General features: G+C 36.5%; 1 protein-coding gene across 8 annotated transcripts in view; it reads right to left on the reverse strand.

Annotated features, from left to right (window-relative positions):
* Positions 1–16,386, reverse strand: part of Rint1 (RAD50 interactor 1) — a 221,506-nt gene that overhangs the window by 173,796 nt on the left and 31,324 nt on the right. For all 8 annotated transcript variants that reach the window (XM_090390551.1, XM_090390554.1, XM_090390556.1 and 5 more), the window contains exon 5: positions 3,898–4,032. In XM_090390551.1, coding sequence (XP_090246677.1) covers positions 3,898–4,032 — 135 coding nt within the window. The remainder of the gene's footprint in view (positions 1–3,897; positions 4,033–16,386) is intronic.

Raw genomic sequence — 16,386 nt, forward strand, 5'->3', positions numbered from 1 at the left:
GATCTGTATTTAAGTTTTGTCGATCTGGAAAAGGCATATGACAAGATGCCAAGAGAGAAGCTATTCAATACGCTACAGTTATATGGTGTCAATGGGGCATTATATCAAGCAATACTTAATCTTTATTTGAGTGGCAAGTCAGCAGTTAGAATTGAAGGAGGTACAGGAAGATGGTTTAATGTTAAATCTGGCGTGAGACAAGGATGTACATTATTCCCTCTTATTCATTATCTATATGGATCACATTATGAAGGAAAGTGGTATTAAACATGATATCGGAATTGCAGATGTTAATGTCAGCTCTTTGCTTTATGCGGACGATGTTATACTCCTAAATAAATCCACTGCAAGATTCCCTGACTAAACTGAATAACTGTTGTAATAGATATGGCATGAAGGTCAGCAATAAAAAGACAAAGACAAAGAAAATAGGTAGAATCGTTGAAAATGTCAACTGTGTTTTGAACAGAGAACCTGTGGAACAAGTAAAACATTTCAGATACTTAGGCACGATTTTTTTAGTGAAGATGGTAAATTAAATATGGAAATAGACAACAGAATCAACAAAACTGGTATGGTAGGAAGCCAATTCATATGGCATTGACTATGGAATAAGAGAGAAATTAGTCAGAACACTAAATTAGCTGTATACAAGACAGTGTTCAAACTAGTTTTAACTTATGGATCTGAGAGCTGGTTCAGAAGTAAAACACTACCAAAGACTAGCGACCGCAAATATGAGAGTTCTGAGAAAAAAGTCCTGAGCGTGAACAGATGGCATCAGTGGCAATATCATATTAAAAACGAGGATATTAGGAAAGAACTGGACATTGTCAGCATCCAGGAATGCATTAGCAGAGCTAATCTCAGTTGGTATGGTCACTTAAACAGAATGGGCGAGGAAAGATTAGTAAAACGAGTGTTCTCTGCCAGGTTGGCAGGATAACGACCAAGAGGAAGACCGAGATATAGATGGATTGATATGGTACAAAGTGCCTTAGACGATAGAAATATAAGATCTGATAATGTTGGAGTCTTGACAAGTAACAGACTGATTTGGAGGAAAATTGTAGACAGGAAGTTAGTAATGATGGAAATTTTTCATGTAGTACTATCATATCCTGTACACCTGTTGAGGGAATATATCAGGAATTTGATGATGATGACAAATATTTCGTACTGAAATTAACAGTATATCTTCAGTGTCATACAAACAGTTAAAAGAATGGAATACAAAGTAAAGAACAGTCGGTGGATCACCAATTAACATTGTTGCCGCATGCTAGGAGATTAATTACTAAATATTATTAAATAATCCTTTAAAGATAATTAATTTTTATGGTTGCATAAAATAAGTCTCCCAGAGTTTTGGGAGAGAGAGAGAGACAGTCATTTTGATTTAGAATCGACCGATGTAAAATAGTTTCACAACGTTCTTTAAAGAGTCATTCATATTTGAACCTGCATCTATGGAGGAGAAGAGCTTTATCCCACTGGATATTATGAGTAGTGTTAATGCTGTGTTGTGCTAGACCAGACTTATGAGGTTTCATGTATTCAATATAATATTAATGTTCCTTAATTCATCTTTCCACAATAAGATACATTGCATTCACATGTTATTTGGTAAACACCTGCCAAAGATGGTTTACGGAAAAGTCGCTCCCAGCATTTCGCCCCCCTGTAGATAATGAGTAGGTTACAAAAATGTAAATACAGTCAACTGTTGATAACTCGAATTTTTAATGAAATCCCAGCGCTTTAGCGGAGATTCAATGTTAAACTCTCTCGATTACTCCACCGAACTTTCAATAACTGTAACTTTTCCGAACAAATTTTTAAAATTACATTCGTGTGCAAATTGTCACGTGGCTTTTAAAGTAATTTCTCCCCTTTTGTATGTCTTCGGGGTTCTATTGTGAAAGTATTAACTGGAACTGTTAATCCTTTCACAATGGAAAGAATACATACTCAATCACGAGGGCGATAGTCACGTGGTTAGTGATGGACATGGGGAGAGAAAACAGTGGACAGCACGCGTTTGCTGTTTTTGCCACCTCATTATTGAGGTGCATTGTGTGAAAAAGCTGAGCATCGCAGCGGTGCAATATCTACATATTATTTTTGCATCGATTGTTTTCAAAATTACACAACTAATTGCCAGTAATTCAGGCAATCAAAGAAACAAGAAGTATGCTGCAATTTCTGCTAGAATCAAAACAATAGTCCAAAATTTTCAAAATCGTAATGTAATTAATTACCTTAGAGGCATTGCATACAACTTCAAGTTTTAAACAAGAATAAAGTGCATTTATTCTATTAAAACAAAATAAATTAGAATTATTAAAAAATTAGGTGTATTATTTACATTTTTGTAGCTTACTCATTATCTACAGGGGCAAAATGTGCTGGGGGCGACTTTTCTGGATCCCACAAAGATAGAGGTGGTAGTTTATCTTTTTTAGAAGGCAGTAAATAAGAAATTTTGTTGATAGGAATATACTTGGGAATCAGATTATACCTCTTCAAAATTCTGCCTATCAGTTCTGAGATGCCTGGAATGTAAGGGATTGGAACTCTGCGGTCTGTTGAAGAAACCTGAGGTATTGGATTATAGGGCTCAATTACATGCTGGATTTGATTGGGGTTGTAACCATTTGATTCTATTAGCTTTTTTATAGTGTAAAGTTCTTGTTGTAAGATTACTGGAGAGGAGCACACTTTATATGTTCTATTAATTAAGGATTTGATAATGCCAACTTTTTGAGATGTGTGATGAGCAGACTTTTGATGAATGTATCTGCCAGTGAACGTAGGTTTTCGATAGACACTTATAGACAAAGTACCAGAAGATGTACGTGTAAGGAGGATATCCAAGAATGGTAAACTACCACAATTTTCTTTTTCCATGGTGAATTGAATACGTGGGTGAAGGCTATTTATCTGTTGTAGAAATGTGGAGAGTTTTTCTTCAGCATGTGGCCAAATAGCAAAAACATCATCAACATAATGAAACCAAAGAGAGGGTTGAGGATGAATGGATGAAAACATATTGTCTTCGAAGTGTTTCAAAAAATAGTTTGCCAAAAGTGGAGACAGAGGGTTACCCATGGCAGTACCTTCAACTTGTTTGTAGATCTTGTTTTTCCAACTGAAATAACCTGAGTGGATAAATATACTATGCCACAGGTATCTCTAAAGATTAGAATTTTTAAGTTTATTTTAACATATGGATCAGAAAGTTGGACAAGAAACAAAATAGCTAATGAACAACTGGAGGCCACAGACATGAAAGTCTGAACAAAATTAAAGAGTGATAGGACTAATGGCAGAATCATATTAAAAACACAGATATTGAGATGAAAGATTAATAAAAACAAGTATCTAAAGCAAAAAAAGGCAGAAAACAGACCAAGATAAAGACTTGCTACAGTTATGAGCATAATCAAAATGTACAAATTGAAGAAATTAAAGCTCTGACAAATAAAAAACCAATTTGGAAGAATTACTAATTAGTCATGAAATCTTAGTTGTATTAGGCTGTCACAATGGTACATCCCTCAGAGATGTACACCAGACACTAATGATCTTACGCTTCACATGTTCAGATTAAATGTATAAGATGCCCTACTACTTAAAATGTATTCTTTTCAAATGCAACCTTTATTATGGTTGTGGATTTAGTAAAGTATGACAGAAGATCATTTTTATTTTCACAAATAGCTACATAAGTAGATGAGTCATGAATATTCTTCATGTAAAACAAGAATACAATTTATTGTCTATTATAACTTTATTTTCATAAACACAGAACAAGTATACAACTAGTCATTTGAAAAATTTTTCTAATTATTTATGATAAATAATAATATAACAACCAAAACGATAAAAGGATACGGCAATTGGATTTGACAGAGGTAACAAAATAATATCTTAAACTTTGCTATGGCATCTGGTGGTTGACTTGGAAGAGGAGCCATTGTGGATGATACAAATGGCCAATGCAATGTATTTAATACCTTCACAAATTCACTATTAATGAGAGAGAGAGAGAGAGAGAGAAAGAGACAATGAAACAAATGTCTTTTCTTACCAAGTTCTCAATTTTCTTAAATAGCAAAATTAAAGAGTGAGTGAGTGAGTGAGTGTGTATGTGTGTGAGAGAGAGAGAGAGAACATGTAAGCATAAAAACATTTCAATATTTCAATATGAAAACACATCATCTTCAGTGTAGATGACAAGTTTAACTCAAAAAGTAGGATAATAACAAAAATTATAAAATACATTTTAAGACAGACATTCCACATACAATAGCAACAGCCATATAATAATTTCTTATTCTTAGCAAAAAAAAAGTACAAAATGGATTTATATATTATGACTGTATTTCCATTTTGCTTACTCATCTATTTGCATGAAATGAGTGGGAAACTAACAATGTGTGAAAATCTTTGACACATCAAATTTTGTGTGTGTGGGGGGGGGGGGAGAGGAAGAATACATTAATGAATATACAGGGTGGCCCATTAGTCATGACACATTCTGTAGAAAGGGATCCATCTTTGTGAAGCAACTGCATAAGTTTTTAACATCACCGATTTTTTTTTTTTTTTTTTTTATTAGTTATGAAAAACCACATCACATAAATGCCTTCCATTTCCAGCTTCACAAAGCCAGGTCCTTTCGAAGGAATGTTCCATGACTTCTGGGCACCCTGTATAAAACTTAATCGGTTTAAAATTATTATTATTATTAACATTTGACCTCCATGGAGTCAGAGACTCATCGTGGGAGGTACTCACTATTGCATACAATGCTCATCCAACTGCGTCTTAAACTGATCAATATGTCCACATCCACAACACACTCAGCCAATGCATTCCACTCACCAACCACCCTCCATGCAAAGAACCTGCTTTTCACTCCACTGCTAACACCCTCCTTATACAGTTTCCAGCAATGGCCTCTTGTTCTACTCCCCTCATCCATTCTATGAAAAATCTCTTCCATGTCTACCTGATAACAACCCCTAACCAGCCTATATGTCTCAATCATATTCCCCCCCCTCTTCCTACTATTCACGGGACTCTAACTTACATTCTCTCAATCTGTCCTCGTACTCCACCTTCCAAAGACCACTGACCACCTTTGCGAATCTTCTCTGCACCCTTTCCAACATATTCTCATCACCATGAAAACCCGATGACCAAATCTGTACACAATAATCCATATGAGGCCTGATCAAGGCCTTATACAATGGAATCATAACCTCTCTATGTCTGTATGTCAGGGTTCTCTGCATCACTGCCATTATTTAGTGTGATGTCTTCACAACTTGTGCAATGTGACCCCTGAGTTTGAGGTCCTTGTCCACCATCACTCCTGGATCTCTCATCTCCTCTACTTCTGTTAAAGTTTCCCCACCAAGTGTATACTTCGCATCCCATTGTTGTTTTACTAAATCTCAAAATCTTACACTTGGTAACATTGAACTGACAGTTCCACTTACCTGCCCATTCATGCAATCTATTCAAGACCTCTTGTAAGGTGCATTAACTGTGCCTGACTGTGCATTACTCTCCCCAGTTTTGCATCATCTGCAAACAGCTGGATATCATTAGTTAAACCCAACCCAATATCATTAACATACAAATTGAACAACAACGGCCACAAAATTGACCCCTGGGACACACCACTGGTGACCTTTCTCTTTTGAGATACTGAACCCCAATATATAACTTTCTGATACCTATCCAACAGCCAGTCACTGATCCAACAGATTTCCATTTTTCCAGATTTCATGCAGAAGTCTGTTATCCAATCCCATCTGTTTCAATTTATTTAAGAGCTTGTTATGTGGCAGTCTATCAAAAGCCTTTGCAAAATCCAAGCACACCACTGTATATGCATCTCCTTTGTCCAAGGTATAGTGAAACATGATCTCCTCTTAACAAACCCATGCTGATAACGACAGAGAATACTGCTGTTATCAACCCATTTCTGTATCCTACTTCTCACCAATCTCTCCAGGACCTTCAACACAGATATACAGACCAGTCTATAATTTGAAGCTACAGCCTTATCACCGCCTTTATGCAGTGGAACAATTTTACCCTCCTTCCACTCCCTTGGAACCTGTGCTGTTGCAAAAATCTTATTAAACAGGCAAGCCAATGCTACTGCCAGTTCTCTGGAACATTCCCTTAAGATGCATGGTGAAATGTCATCAAATCCTATTGCTGTATTAACATCAAGGTTATTTATTTCCTCAAATACCTCCAGCTCATTCACAATTAAGCTATCCTCTCCTATGTCCTCTACACTATCACTGAATACCTCAACAATGTCTTCTGCAGCAGTTACCATTCTACCACTTTCATCCCTTAACTTCATCTTTCCATGATCATTCTTTCTTCTACTTGCCACATATCTAAAAAACTCTCTAGAGTTTTTCTTAGCCTGATTTGCCAATTTCTGTTCATACTCTACTTTTGTTTTCCTTACTAACTGGGTCACTCTCCTGGCTTGTTCTTTATATTCTGCATGTGACTGATTACCATTATTTATCTTGTACTTCCTCCAAAGTACTTTCTTTTTTCCGGATTTCATGCTTAAGCTCCACATTCATCCATTTTACACCTACCTTATTCAGCCTTTTGGCCTTTGGGATACATTCATACATTGATGCTGTTATGTATTTCTTTGTAAGTTCCCATGCAGCATTTATTTCCTTACTGCTCAACTCCTCATTCCATGTTATAGCTCGAAGTTGTCTCCTAAGCTTGTCATAATCACCAGCCTTATAATCAACATATATCCTTTGCTTGCAAAAGTCTGCATATGACAAGCCACAACACAGGTGATTACTTCATGATCACTTTCACCAAATGGAGGAAAATGTGAAACCCCCCCCCTCTAACAATTACATCCTCTGATGAAATGATGAGATCTAGAACTCTTGATCCTCGTGTGCCTTTCTTTACATGCTGTCTGAGATAGTTCTCTCTCAAGACCTCAAGAAATTCATTTTCCTTATTCCCAAATGCTATCTCTTCATTCCAATCTATATCACCATAATTAAAATCAACCATAATAATTACCCTTACTTTGTTCACTAATCCAAGTTGTTTATACATTTCTTCATCACCACCTTTCATATTCCCAGGCCTATATAGCAACATCGAACTAAATATGCCTTCCTCTCAACCTCCACATTACACCACATTCCTGATAACTATTGCCACTATTTCCCCTTTCATGTCTACCTTAAATTTACGAAGTTAATTAAATTAAATTAAAGCAGTGCAGGAAAAGACATCTGTATTAAGTTGAATTTTAATTTTCAATGTTAATCATATCATAATTCACAGAACATGGCTAAGAGAAAAAACTTTATGCAGATCAAACAGTGGCCAATGACGAATGATATAGTTTAGGAAATGAGCAGAAGGGTTATTGTATTTTCAGAAAGGAGAGAAAGAACAAAACTGGAGGTGGGATGTTGCTGATGGCAGCAGAAGAGTTGCCACCACCTATATGACAGCAACAGTATTTGAATCTATTTGGTGTAAGATAAGGTTCAAGAAGACTAAATATGTTGTTGGTTGCTGCTATAGGCATGCAGATTAGTTCTATGAGTAAGGACAAGGTAATTGTTATGGGGAATTAATTGAAAGGAAGAAAGTACATGTGAAGGGAGGGAAATGGAATTTATACAGCTCTTAAGATACACTTCCTTGAGTCATGTGACAGAGGGCACTCATGGTTCAAGAGTGTTGGATTTGGTGGTAACTTCAGAAAATCTGTCCATATCCAGAAGTACTGGACTGTATTCCTAAGTTTAAAAGATGAAACAGGCGAGTGTCAAATGGATGAGTAGCAGTGCCAAGCATGAGCTGCAAAAGAAGAAAATTTTGTGTAAGAAATATAAGATAAAGTGTGATCAGCAACCTCATGAACAGTAAAAGATATAAGCAAGAAATGTTACCAACCTAGTAAGAAAGGCAAAACAAATAAGATGAAAAGAAAAACAATTATGAAAAGATTTCTTTAAAGAATTCTGCTGGTGTGACAGTGAAAGAACCTAAAAGAAACAGCTGAATTACTGAGTAGTTATTTTGAAAAGGTTTATCATCAGAATATAGGATAAGTATCTGATGTGACAAGCAATGATGTGAGTGCTGAAGTGGATGAACTGAGGTGCTCAGGATACTGCAAATTCTCAATGTGAATTTTGCCATGGGATAAGATGGAAATATCAGTGTGTGTGTATTACATGAGTATGCAAGAGAATTGGCCTCACCTTTCACTATGCTATTTAATTTAAGTCTCATCTCTGGCAGAGTTCCAAGAGAGTGGAAGGAAGATAAAATAGAGCTACTGCTTAAAGGTAGATCCAAATCAAAGTTGAAAATTACAGATCTATTACTATCTCGAGAGTGGTGGTTAAGGTCTTGGAAAAGTTGATTCAATATTCAAGAATGGGTAGATGAGAATATAATACTTTAAAGAGGGCAGCATGATTTGTTTAAGGGAGGGCTTGTCTTAGCAATTTACTCTGCTTCTATAACAGAGTGGCGGTAGTCAGATAAAGGCAATGCCTATACTGTAATATTCTATTCTTTGACTTTGAAAAGCATTTGATAGGATATTGCATGATAATTTGTTAAATAAACTGCAGCAATAGGGAATTTATCTCATATGGAGGTAGCAGGGTTTTTTTTCTCCAAGAAACTCAGTGTTTTCATCCAACATTCTTGACATTGTCAAGCAGACATTAGGCAAAGACTAATGGTTTTGCTTTCAGTGAAGTAAAATGCACAATTATGCACTCTGGACTGAAGAGAACTCAATCTGTATATTATATTATATTTGTAAAATCTTTCGTTATTTTAAAATTATGTTATCAATTAAATCTTATAATTAATTCTTGTTCGGCTTCATCTTTGAAAAATCAGCTAATTTTGTTATTTACTTATATGTTATGTTTTTCCCCTTGTCTAATCTTAATCCTTGGTAGTACTTCAAACTTATGGCCGCTACTAACATATTGCTCGATTGTGCAAAACTCTGATAACAAAGACAGGGCCTCGGGCTAGAGCCAAATTCTTTGTTAGATTACTAGTGCTCAATCTGATTAAAAATTTTGGAAATTTATTTGTTTAAGCTGCATCACCAAAATTTATAGGATAAGAGAATTTTCTTTATCCAAGATTAAAACACTCAGTATGGCACACAATCCTTAATTCTCTATCTTATTCCTATACTATAATCATATATGTTTCTCACTTTGCAGTCGCGATTATATCTAAATACATACGCATCGGTTCTGTTCATGAGCAGTGCATTGAATTTAGTGATCAGGCAAGTTATTTGTTTGACAAGAAAAGAATTTATTCATTACTAAGAAAAAGAGATATACAATTGTCATTCAATAAATTCAACCGAGTCTAGCATATAGGGTCTATTAAGCAACTCGATACAATATATACACTCCTGTCCCTTAACTAATCTTGAATTTTTCAGGGACCACATGCCTAGAAACTTACTCCTTAAAAACTTAGCTTATTTGAGATTATCATCACTCAAAACTCGGGTTCAGGAATTATCTATTAACATCAGATTCTAGAATTACACTCTATAACTTAGTTATGTTATAGAATTTTCTATAACATAACTTATGTTATAGAAAATTTATTCTATAACATAACTTATGTTATAGAACATAAGTTATGTTATAGAATATAGAACTTTAGGAACTATACCATTAGAAGAGAATAGTTCCTAAAGTCCTGCATTACTACATAAAGTACAATTCCAGTTAATTCTCATTCACCGTCACAAAATTTACTAATTTTCTTCCTACTAGACATATGGAAAGTTCTTACTTGGTAGTGAAGTCAGGATCTCTCTGGCTTTTACTTTCAAACATTTTTTGAATTCCTGTGGCTTAATTTCACATCAGTTTCTTCCTAGACGAGTTTCCTTTGCTGCTACGTTCCTCTGACCTTTACTTCTTGTATGTAGGTCTAGGAATACGGTCACAATTCCTTGCCTACGATCCGTGCGAAGCTCAGCTGCCACTGTCCGACCTCGTATTTCCACATAATCTCCTCGGGTTACGTTGACTTCATTGCCGTACAGAGTCCTAAATCTCATATCGAAATTCTACTTGACCTCATAACTGCACTCGGACACTCCACTCCCGACCGTACTGGAACTTCGACTCTCAGGAAACAACAGGTAAAAAAAGCCCCCTTTCCATGTCGTAAACTTCTACATATTGCTCCGATGGCCTCCCCACTCTTACATTATCGTCCACTCGATACTCTGCACCCGATACTGTTGCTTGTCATTGTATTTCGACAGGAAACCCCTTCGCAACACTGACCTTTGTGTTCGTGTTAACCTCAGGTCACGAATTAATCCTCTTATGTTGTCTGGAACTTTAGCTTGACCTTGGTATACTTACCGTATTTTCCGGTGTATAAGATGCACTTTTTTACCTTAAAAATTCATCTTAAAAATGGGGTGTGTCTTATATCTATCTATCTATCCCAATGGCTTTAACAGGCCTTTAAGGCCTACAACCTTCCAAGCATGCTTGGATTTCGTAACCGAAATACAAGGATAGAATGGTCACTCCTATGCCTCAAGGTATTCTTGGCTGTATCGCTGTGTGTTCAAGGGGCCGGTTTGCCTGCTTGCGGGATGAAAAACACCAGATAAACTGGCGGAAAAAACCCTACTGCCCGCGCCCAAGACCGGCTAACTTGGCTATGGCTGAGGAAGATCCTTCAGCTCCTCACGTCTCCGACGGGAATCGAACCTAGGACACTCCTTCCCCAGGCATATGGTTGCGAAGCGCAAAGCCACTAGGCTAACCGTGCGGACGTGTGTCTTATATAATGAAGGTAAAGATTGTTTCCTCTTTTCAAAGTCATATGCACTCCCTTTTATGTTCCAACATAAAAGGGAATTATAACAGTGACATGGGTTTTGCAGGTTTCTGAAAGGTCAGTTTACTATTAATTATTTATTTTATCCATTTTTTTTTAAATCATACTTTAAAGTTTAGGTTTTTTCCAGAAAATTGTATTAAATTTCTTGGGTGCATCTTATACATAGGAGTGTCTTATACACAGGAAAATACAGTATGTACAATTCACCACAAATACAATTTCTATTTTTCTCATACAAAACACTTGATAATACAATATTCAAAACTTAAAGGAAAAGACATTAACGTTATTTCATTTACACTTAATTTCTCTTATTAACAGACAAGTATTTTAGCAGGATTTTTTGATACTTGTTCTGAACAATAGGAATTATATTTCTAAAATTCCTTCTATTCAAGATTTAACATATTAATGGTTTCACTTCAGGAAAATTATGAAGTGAGGGATTTGGGGATTTGCAAGTATGAAAAAGAAGTCATTATTCCTCTCTATAAGACTTTGACATCAGCATCTGGACTACTATGATCAAATTTGATTGCCAAGGTTTTTTACAGAAGCTGAAGTGGCAGAGAGGATTCAAAGGTGGGTGACAAAGATAGTTTCATGTCTGTGGAATGATTCATATGAAGACAGATTAAAGATATGTTGGTTACAAAAACTGGTTGATAGATGGAACAGAGGAGATATGATAGAACATACAAGCTGCTAAAAAGTTTCTATGATATGGATGTAGGGGAAATTTTTCAATATATATTGCAGGAGAAGAAAAAACAAGAGGTCACTGGAAGTTGAGAAAAGCAACTTCTTTGGAGGGATGTAAGGTTTACATTTTTACTACAAGGATGGTGAATGAGTGGAATAGGTTGTCTGAAGTCATTGTCAGTATTATACAGGGTGTCCCAAAATTCACGCAAGAAGTAATTTTGATAGAAAACACAGGTTTTTAATTAAAATTGTAATTTCTTATTGATTCATAAAGTATACAGTATAGGGTTATGCATGGAATAGCATATCGGGTAAATGGCCTCCACGGCTTTGCTGGCACATACGCACTCTTTTGTCGAAATTTTCCATGACTGTTTTGCATAAATGTGGCTGAATTTTGTTGATACAGCGCTCAATTTCCTCCTTCAAGGTGTGGGTGGTTGTGGGCTTGTTGGCATAAACCTTAGACTTCAAAAAACCCCAAAGAAAAAAGTCCAACGGCGTTAAGTCACATGATCTGGGCGGCCAATTCTGATCACCAAAACGGGAAATTACACAACCAGTAAATGACTCATGCAGTAATTGAATTGTTTCTCGGGCTGTATGGCATGTAGCACCGTCTTGTTGAAACCACATGTCATCCACATCCATATCTTGCAATTTAGGCACAAAAAACTGGATTATCATGTGTCGCGATAGCGAGCACCATTAACTGTTATTGCCTTACCAGCCACATTTTCAAAGAAGAATGGACCGATGATGCCTCCCGCCCAAAATCCGCACCAAACAGTGACACGTTGTGGATGCATTTGTTTCTCAACAATCACTCGTGGATTTTCTGAACCCCAAATGCGACAATTTTGTCAATTAACGAAACCATCAAGATGAAAATGAGCCTCATCGCTGAAGATGATTTTGTTCGAAAAATAAGCATCCACTTGTTGTTGTTCCATAATCCATTCAACGAACTCTCTTCGCTGTGTGTGGTCTTAGTAGGCTTCAGTTCTTGAGTCAATTGAACTTTGTAAGCATAAAGATGCAAATCTTTTGTAAGAATACGCTGTAGAGAGCGTCTCGAAATGCCCAATTCAAGACTACGCTGCCGAATTGATGTTCCTGGACTCTCAGCAACACTCTCACAAACTGCTTCGATGTTTTCTGTTGAACGACTTGTTGAAGGACGGCCAGAGTGTATAAGATCACTAATCGATCCAGTTTCCTTGAATTTTTTAATTAATCTTTTCACAGTTGATGAAGTTAAATCACTACTCTGACTATTTTGTACGAAAATTGCAAACTGTAGCTGCCAAACCTTCATTATTTTTAAAATATTGCTCAACAATGAAAATGTGTTGTTCTTTCGTGTAGCGCTCCATTTTTAATAACTCTGAACTGTCAGCTGTCACGCTGCCTTTTTTTTTTCTCATTGGCAACACTTTACCGCACAAATGGCGCTAAATTTAAATCTTGCGTGAATTTTGGGACACCCTTTATTAATGAATCAGTTTAAGGAGAGATATCAACAGCGATTTCCTGATATATACCTCCAAGGGGTGTTCAGGTTACTATGACAGCACTGCATGATTAAGTTTACATTATTATTAATCTCATATCAACAATCAACAATTTGCTTCCAAATCAATCTATTACTTGTGAACACTCGAATATTGTCATATCTAGCATTTCATGCTTCTAAGGCACTTCTGACTGAATCATTCCACCTAGACACTGGTCTTCTTCTGGGTCTCTTTCCCCATCTTGGCATCAAACACCTGTTTTACTAACATTTCTTCCTCCATTCTATTTATTTATTTTGTATCCAAACACAAGTAGTACAGTAGTAAGTAAGTGGCACAACATGATTTACAACAAATTAGGATACATTACAATGAGATCAGCTTAGATTTGGTAGGTGAATTATACAGGGAATAATAATTAAATATGAAAAAAAGGAAACTATACATAACTTATATACAATAAACATGGTCAGATGTTCCTCCAGTATCTTGCATAATCAACTGCTATTTCTGTGCAGGATATAAGGTCCTCTTTTGCACAAGGCGATGGAAGAAAGGGACAAGAAAGAAGGTGTTCCATGGACCGGATTGACACACACTCACAATTGTCTGGGCCAGTGAGGTAACCCCATTTGATGAGGTTTTGTTTGCAGCATCCTGTCATCTGGAATCTGTTTAGGCTTTTCCAAGTATTCCAGTCCAAGTGGGCACCACGTGGAAGATGTTCAGCTGTTGGAATACCAGTATTATTTTCAGGATATAGTGTGAGCCATTGTTGAAGTCTTGTCTCTGGGAGGTTTTTAAGTGGTTCAACAGTTGTCAGGAAGCTATGTCTGGATCTTAGTCTTTGGGGTACTGCAGTCTGGCCGAACAGTGGGTGGCGTTCATCATTCATTTGTCTGCTTCTTTCATCAGTTGAGAATGCAGATCTTCGAATTGAAGGGGGTGCAATATCAGCCAAAGTATATAGGTCTTTTAGTGGTGTTGGTTTCATGCATCCTGTAATTAAGCGGCAGCTTTCATTCAATGCTGGATCAAGTTTTCAGCATGGCAGGATAGGGACCATACTGGGCAGGCATATTCAACAGAAGAATAGCAAAGGGTCAAGGCAGAAGATCTCAGTGTGTTAGGGTGTGCACCCCATTTGGAGGAGGTAAGCTTTCTCAGTATGTTGTTTCTTGCATTCACTTTTGCCTTTGTTTTTTCTATGTGGGTTTTATATGAGAGGGTGCGATCGAGAGTCACACCGAGGTAGATTGGTTTCCAGGAATGTTCTAACGTTATTTCATTTACACTCAATTTCTCTTATTAATAGACAAGTATTTTAGCAGGATTTTTTGATACTTGTTCCTCCATTCTATTAAAGTGGTCATACCATCTTAAATTAGCTCTGCTGACAAATTCTTGAATGCTAATAATGTCATGTTCCTTTCGAAAATCTTCATTTTAAATATGATGCTGCCATTGATGCCACTAGTTCACTACCCTAATTTTTCTCAGAACCCTCATATGTGTGGTTTCTAGTCTTTGATCAAGTGCTTTATTGCTAACCCAACTCTCAGATCCATTCCAAATGAAACTGAAGTTTTCTATGCTCCTGGCTATTTTCATAGTTTTGGTCTTTTTATTGCTAATTTTTATGCCAAATTTGTTACAGCTATTATTCAATTTAGTTAGTAAATCCTGGAGACATGCATCAGATGTGTTTAGGAGTACAACATCATCTGCATAAAGCAAAGAGCTAAGTCTGACATCTCCAATTTCTTTCATAATGTGATCCATATAGATGATGAATAAGAATGGAGATAATGTGCATCTTTCTTCAAACAACAAACCATCTTCATGTATTTCCTGATCTCATCATGTTGTACCATCAAATACATTTGTGGTCTAAGCCAAAGCCAGCCCATCCTAATTCATTCAGTACCCAGTGGATATAACAGGGCACACCACGTAAAGGTGAGGATTGGACATTAGGTCAGAGGTCCCAGTCAGTTTTCGGCATTCCTCAAAGGCAATGTGGAGGTCTCCTCCCAGTTATTTGACTTTGACACTAAAGTGACTCCATGAAGAGATATAATAAGTACTATGTGCATAATGGTAGTTTGGACCTCTTGCAGTGAGTCTTGATGCAATACAGTGAGGTGGGATATGAGATGGATGACAGTATAGTGTGAATTGTTTAGTATAGGTCTGCTGTAATAAGTCTTAGACTCCATGGATAAACCAATTTAATAGTAATAATAATAAAGTAGCACTGTCAAGCATTTGGAGTAAAGTATAAATTGCTTCCACAGAGTTAATAAGGAAATGCTCTTAAACTAACAAGAAATCTTCTGGTACATGAATTTATATCTCCAATATTAGTTCCATGGAATAAATGACTCATTGTGGGATGTCCCCCTGTCATAAACAAAACTCATCATACCATGTCCTAAATACATTCCCATTCTCTGCAGATCACACTCTTAGGTAATGCATTTCAATCATTCACAACTGTCCATGAAAAAAAACCTTCTCTTCACCCCTTTGCTCACACTCTTGTTATACAGGTATACAGTGATGATCTCTTGTTTCCAAGAGATCATCTCCTGCCATTCTATGAAAAACCTCTTCAATATTACTATGATAAGAACCCCTTACCAACTAATCTCTATCATATCCTCCCCTCTGTAAACTGCATCTTCTTAACCTTTCATACTCAACATTCTAGAGACCAGAAACCCATCTTAGTCAATTGCTTCTGGACACTTTCTAATACTTCTTCATCCTTTTGAAAACCAGGTGATCAAATCTGTGCACAATATCCATATATGGATAATATCTGCAACAGTTCATACCTGTAGTCCATATGTGGCTTAATCAAGGCCTTATACAATGAAACCAGAATCTCCTAACTTCTACAAATCAGAGTTGTGTCCTCTGCATCATTGCCAAAATTCATTGTGTTGTCCTCACAATTTTAGCTCCTTATCTACAATCACACCCAGATCTTTTACATCCTCCACCTTCTCTAATATATCTCTACCAAGTGTATACTCTGCATCCTATCTTTGGTTTCTAAATTTTAAAATCTTACACTTTATAAAATAAACTGTCAACCACACTTCTGTACCCATTCACTCAGTCAATTCGAGTCTTCTTGTAAAGCCAAAACATCTCATAGTTCTTCCCAACTTTGCATCACCTGCAAACAACTGAA

Source organism: Typopeltis vanoorti, chromosome 3 (genome assembly GCF_054136105.1).
Source record: "Typopeltis vanoorti isolate ZY-2024b chromosome 3, IOZ_Tvanoo_1.0, whole genome shotgun sequence".
Taxonomy (NCBI): domain Eukaryota; kingdom Metazoa; phylum Arthropoda; class Arachnida; order Uropygi; family Thelyphonidae; genus Typopeltis; species Typopeltis vanoorti.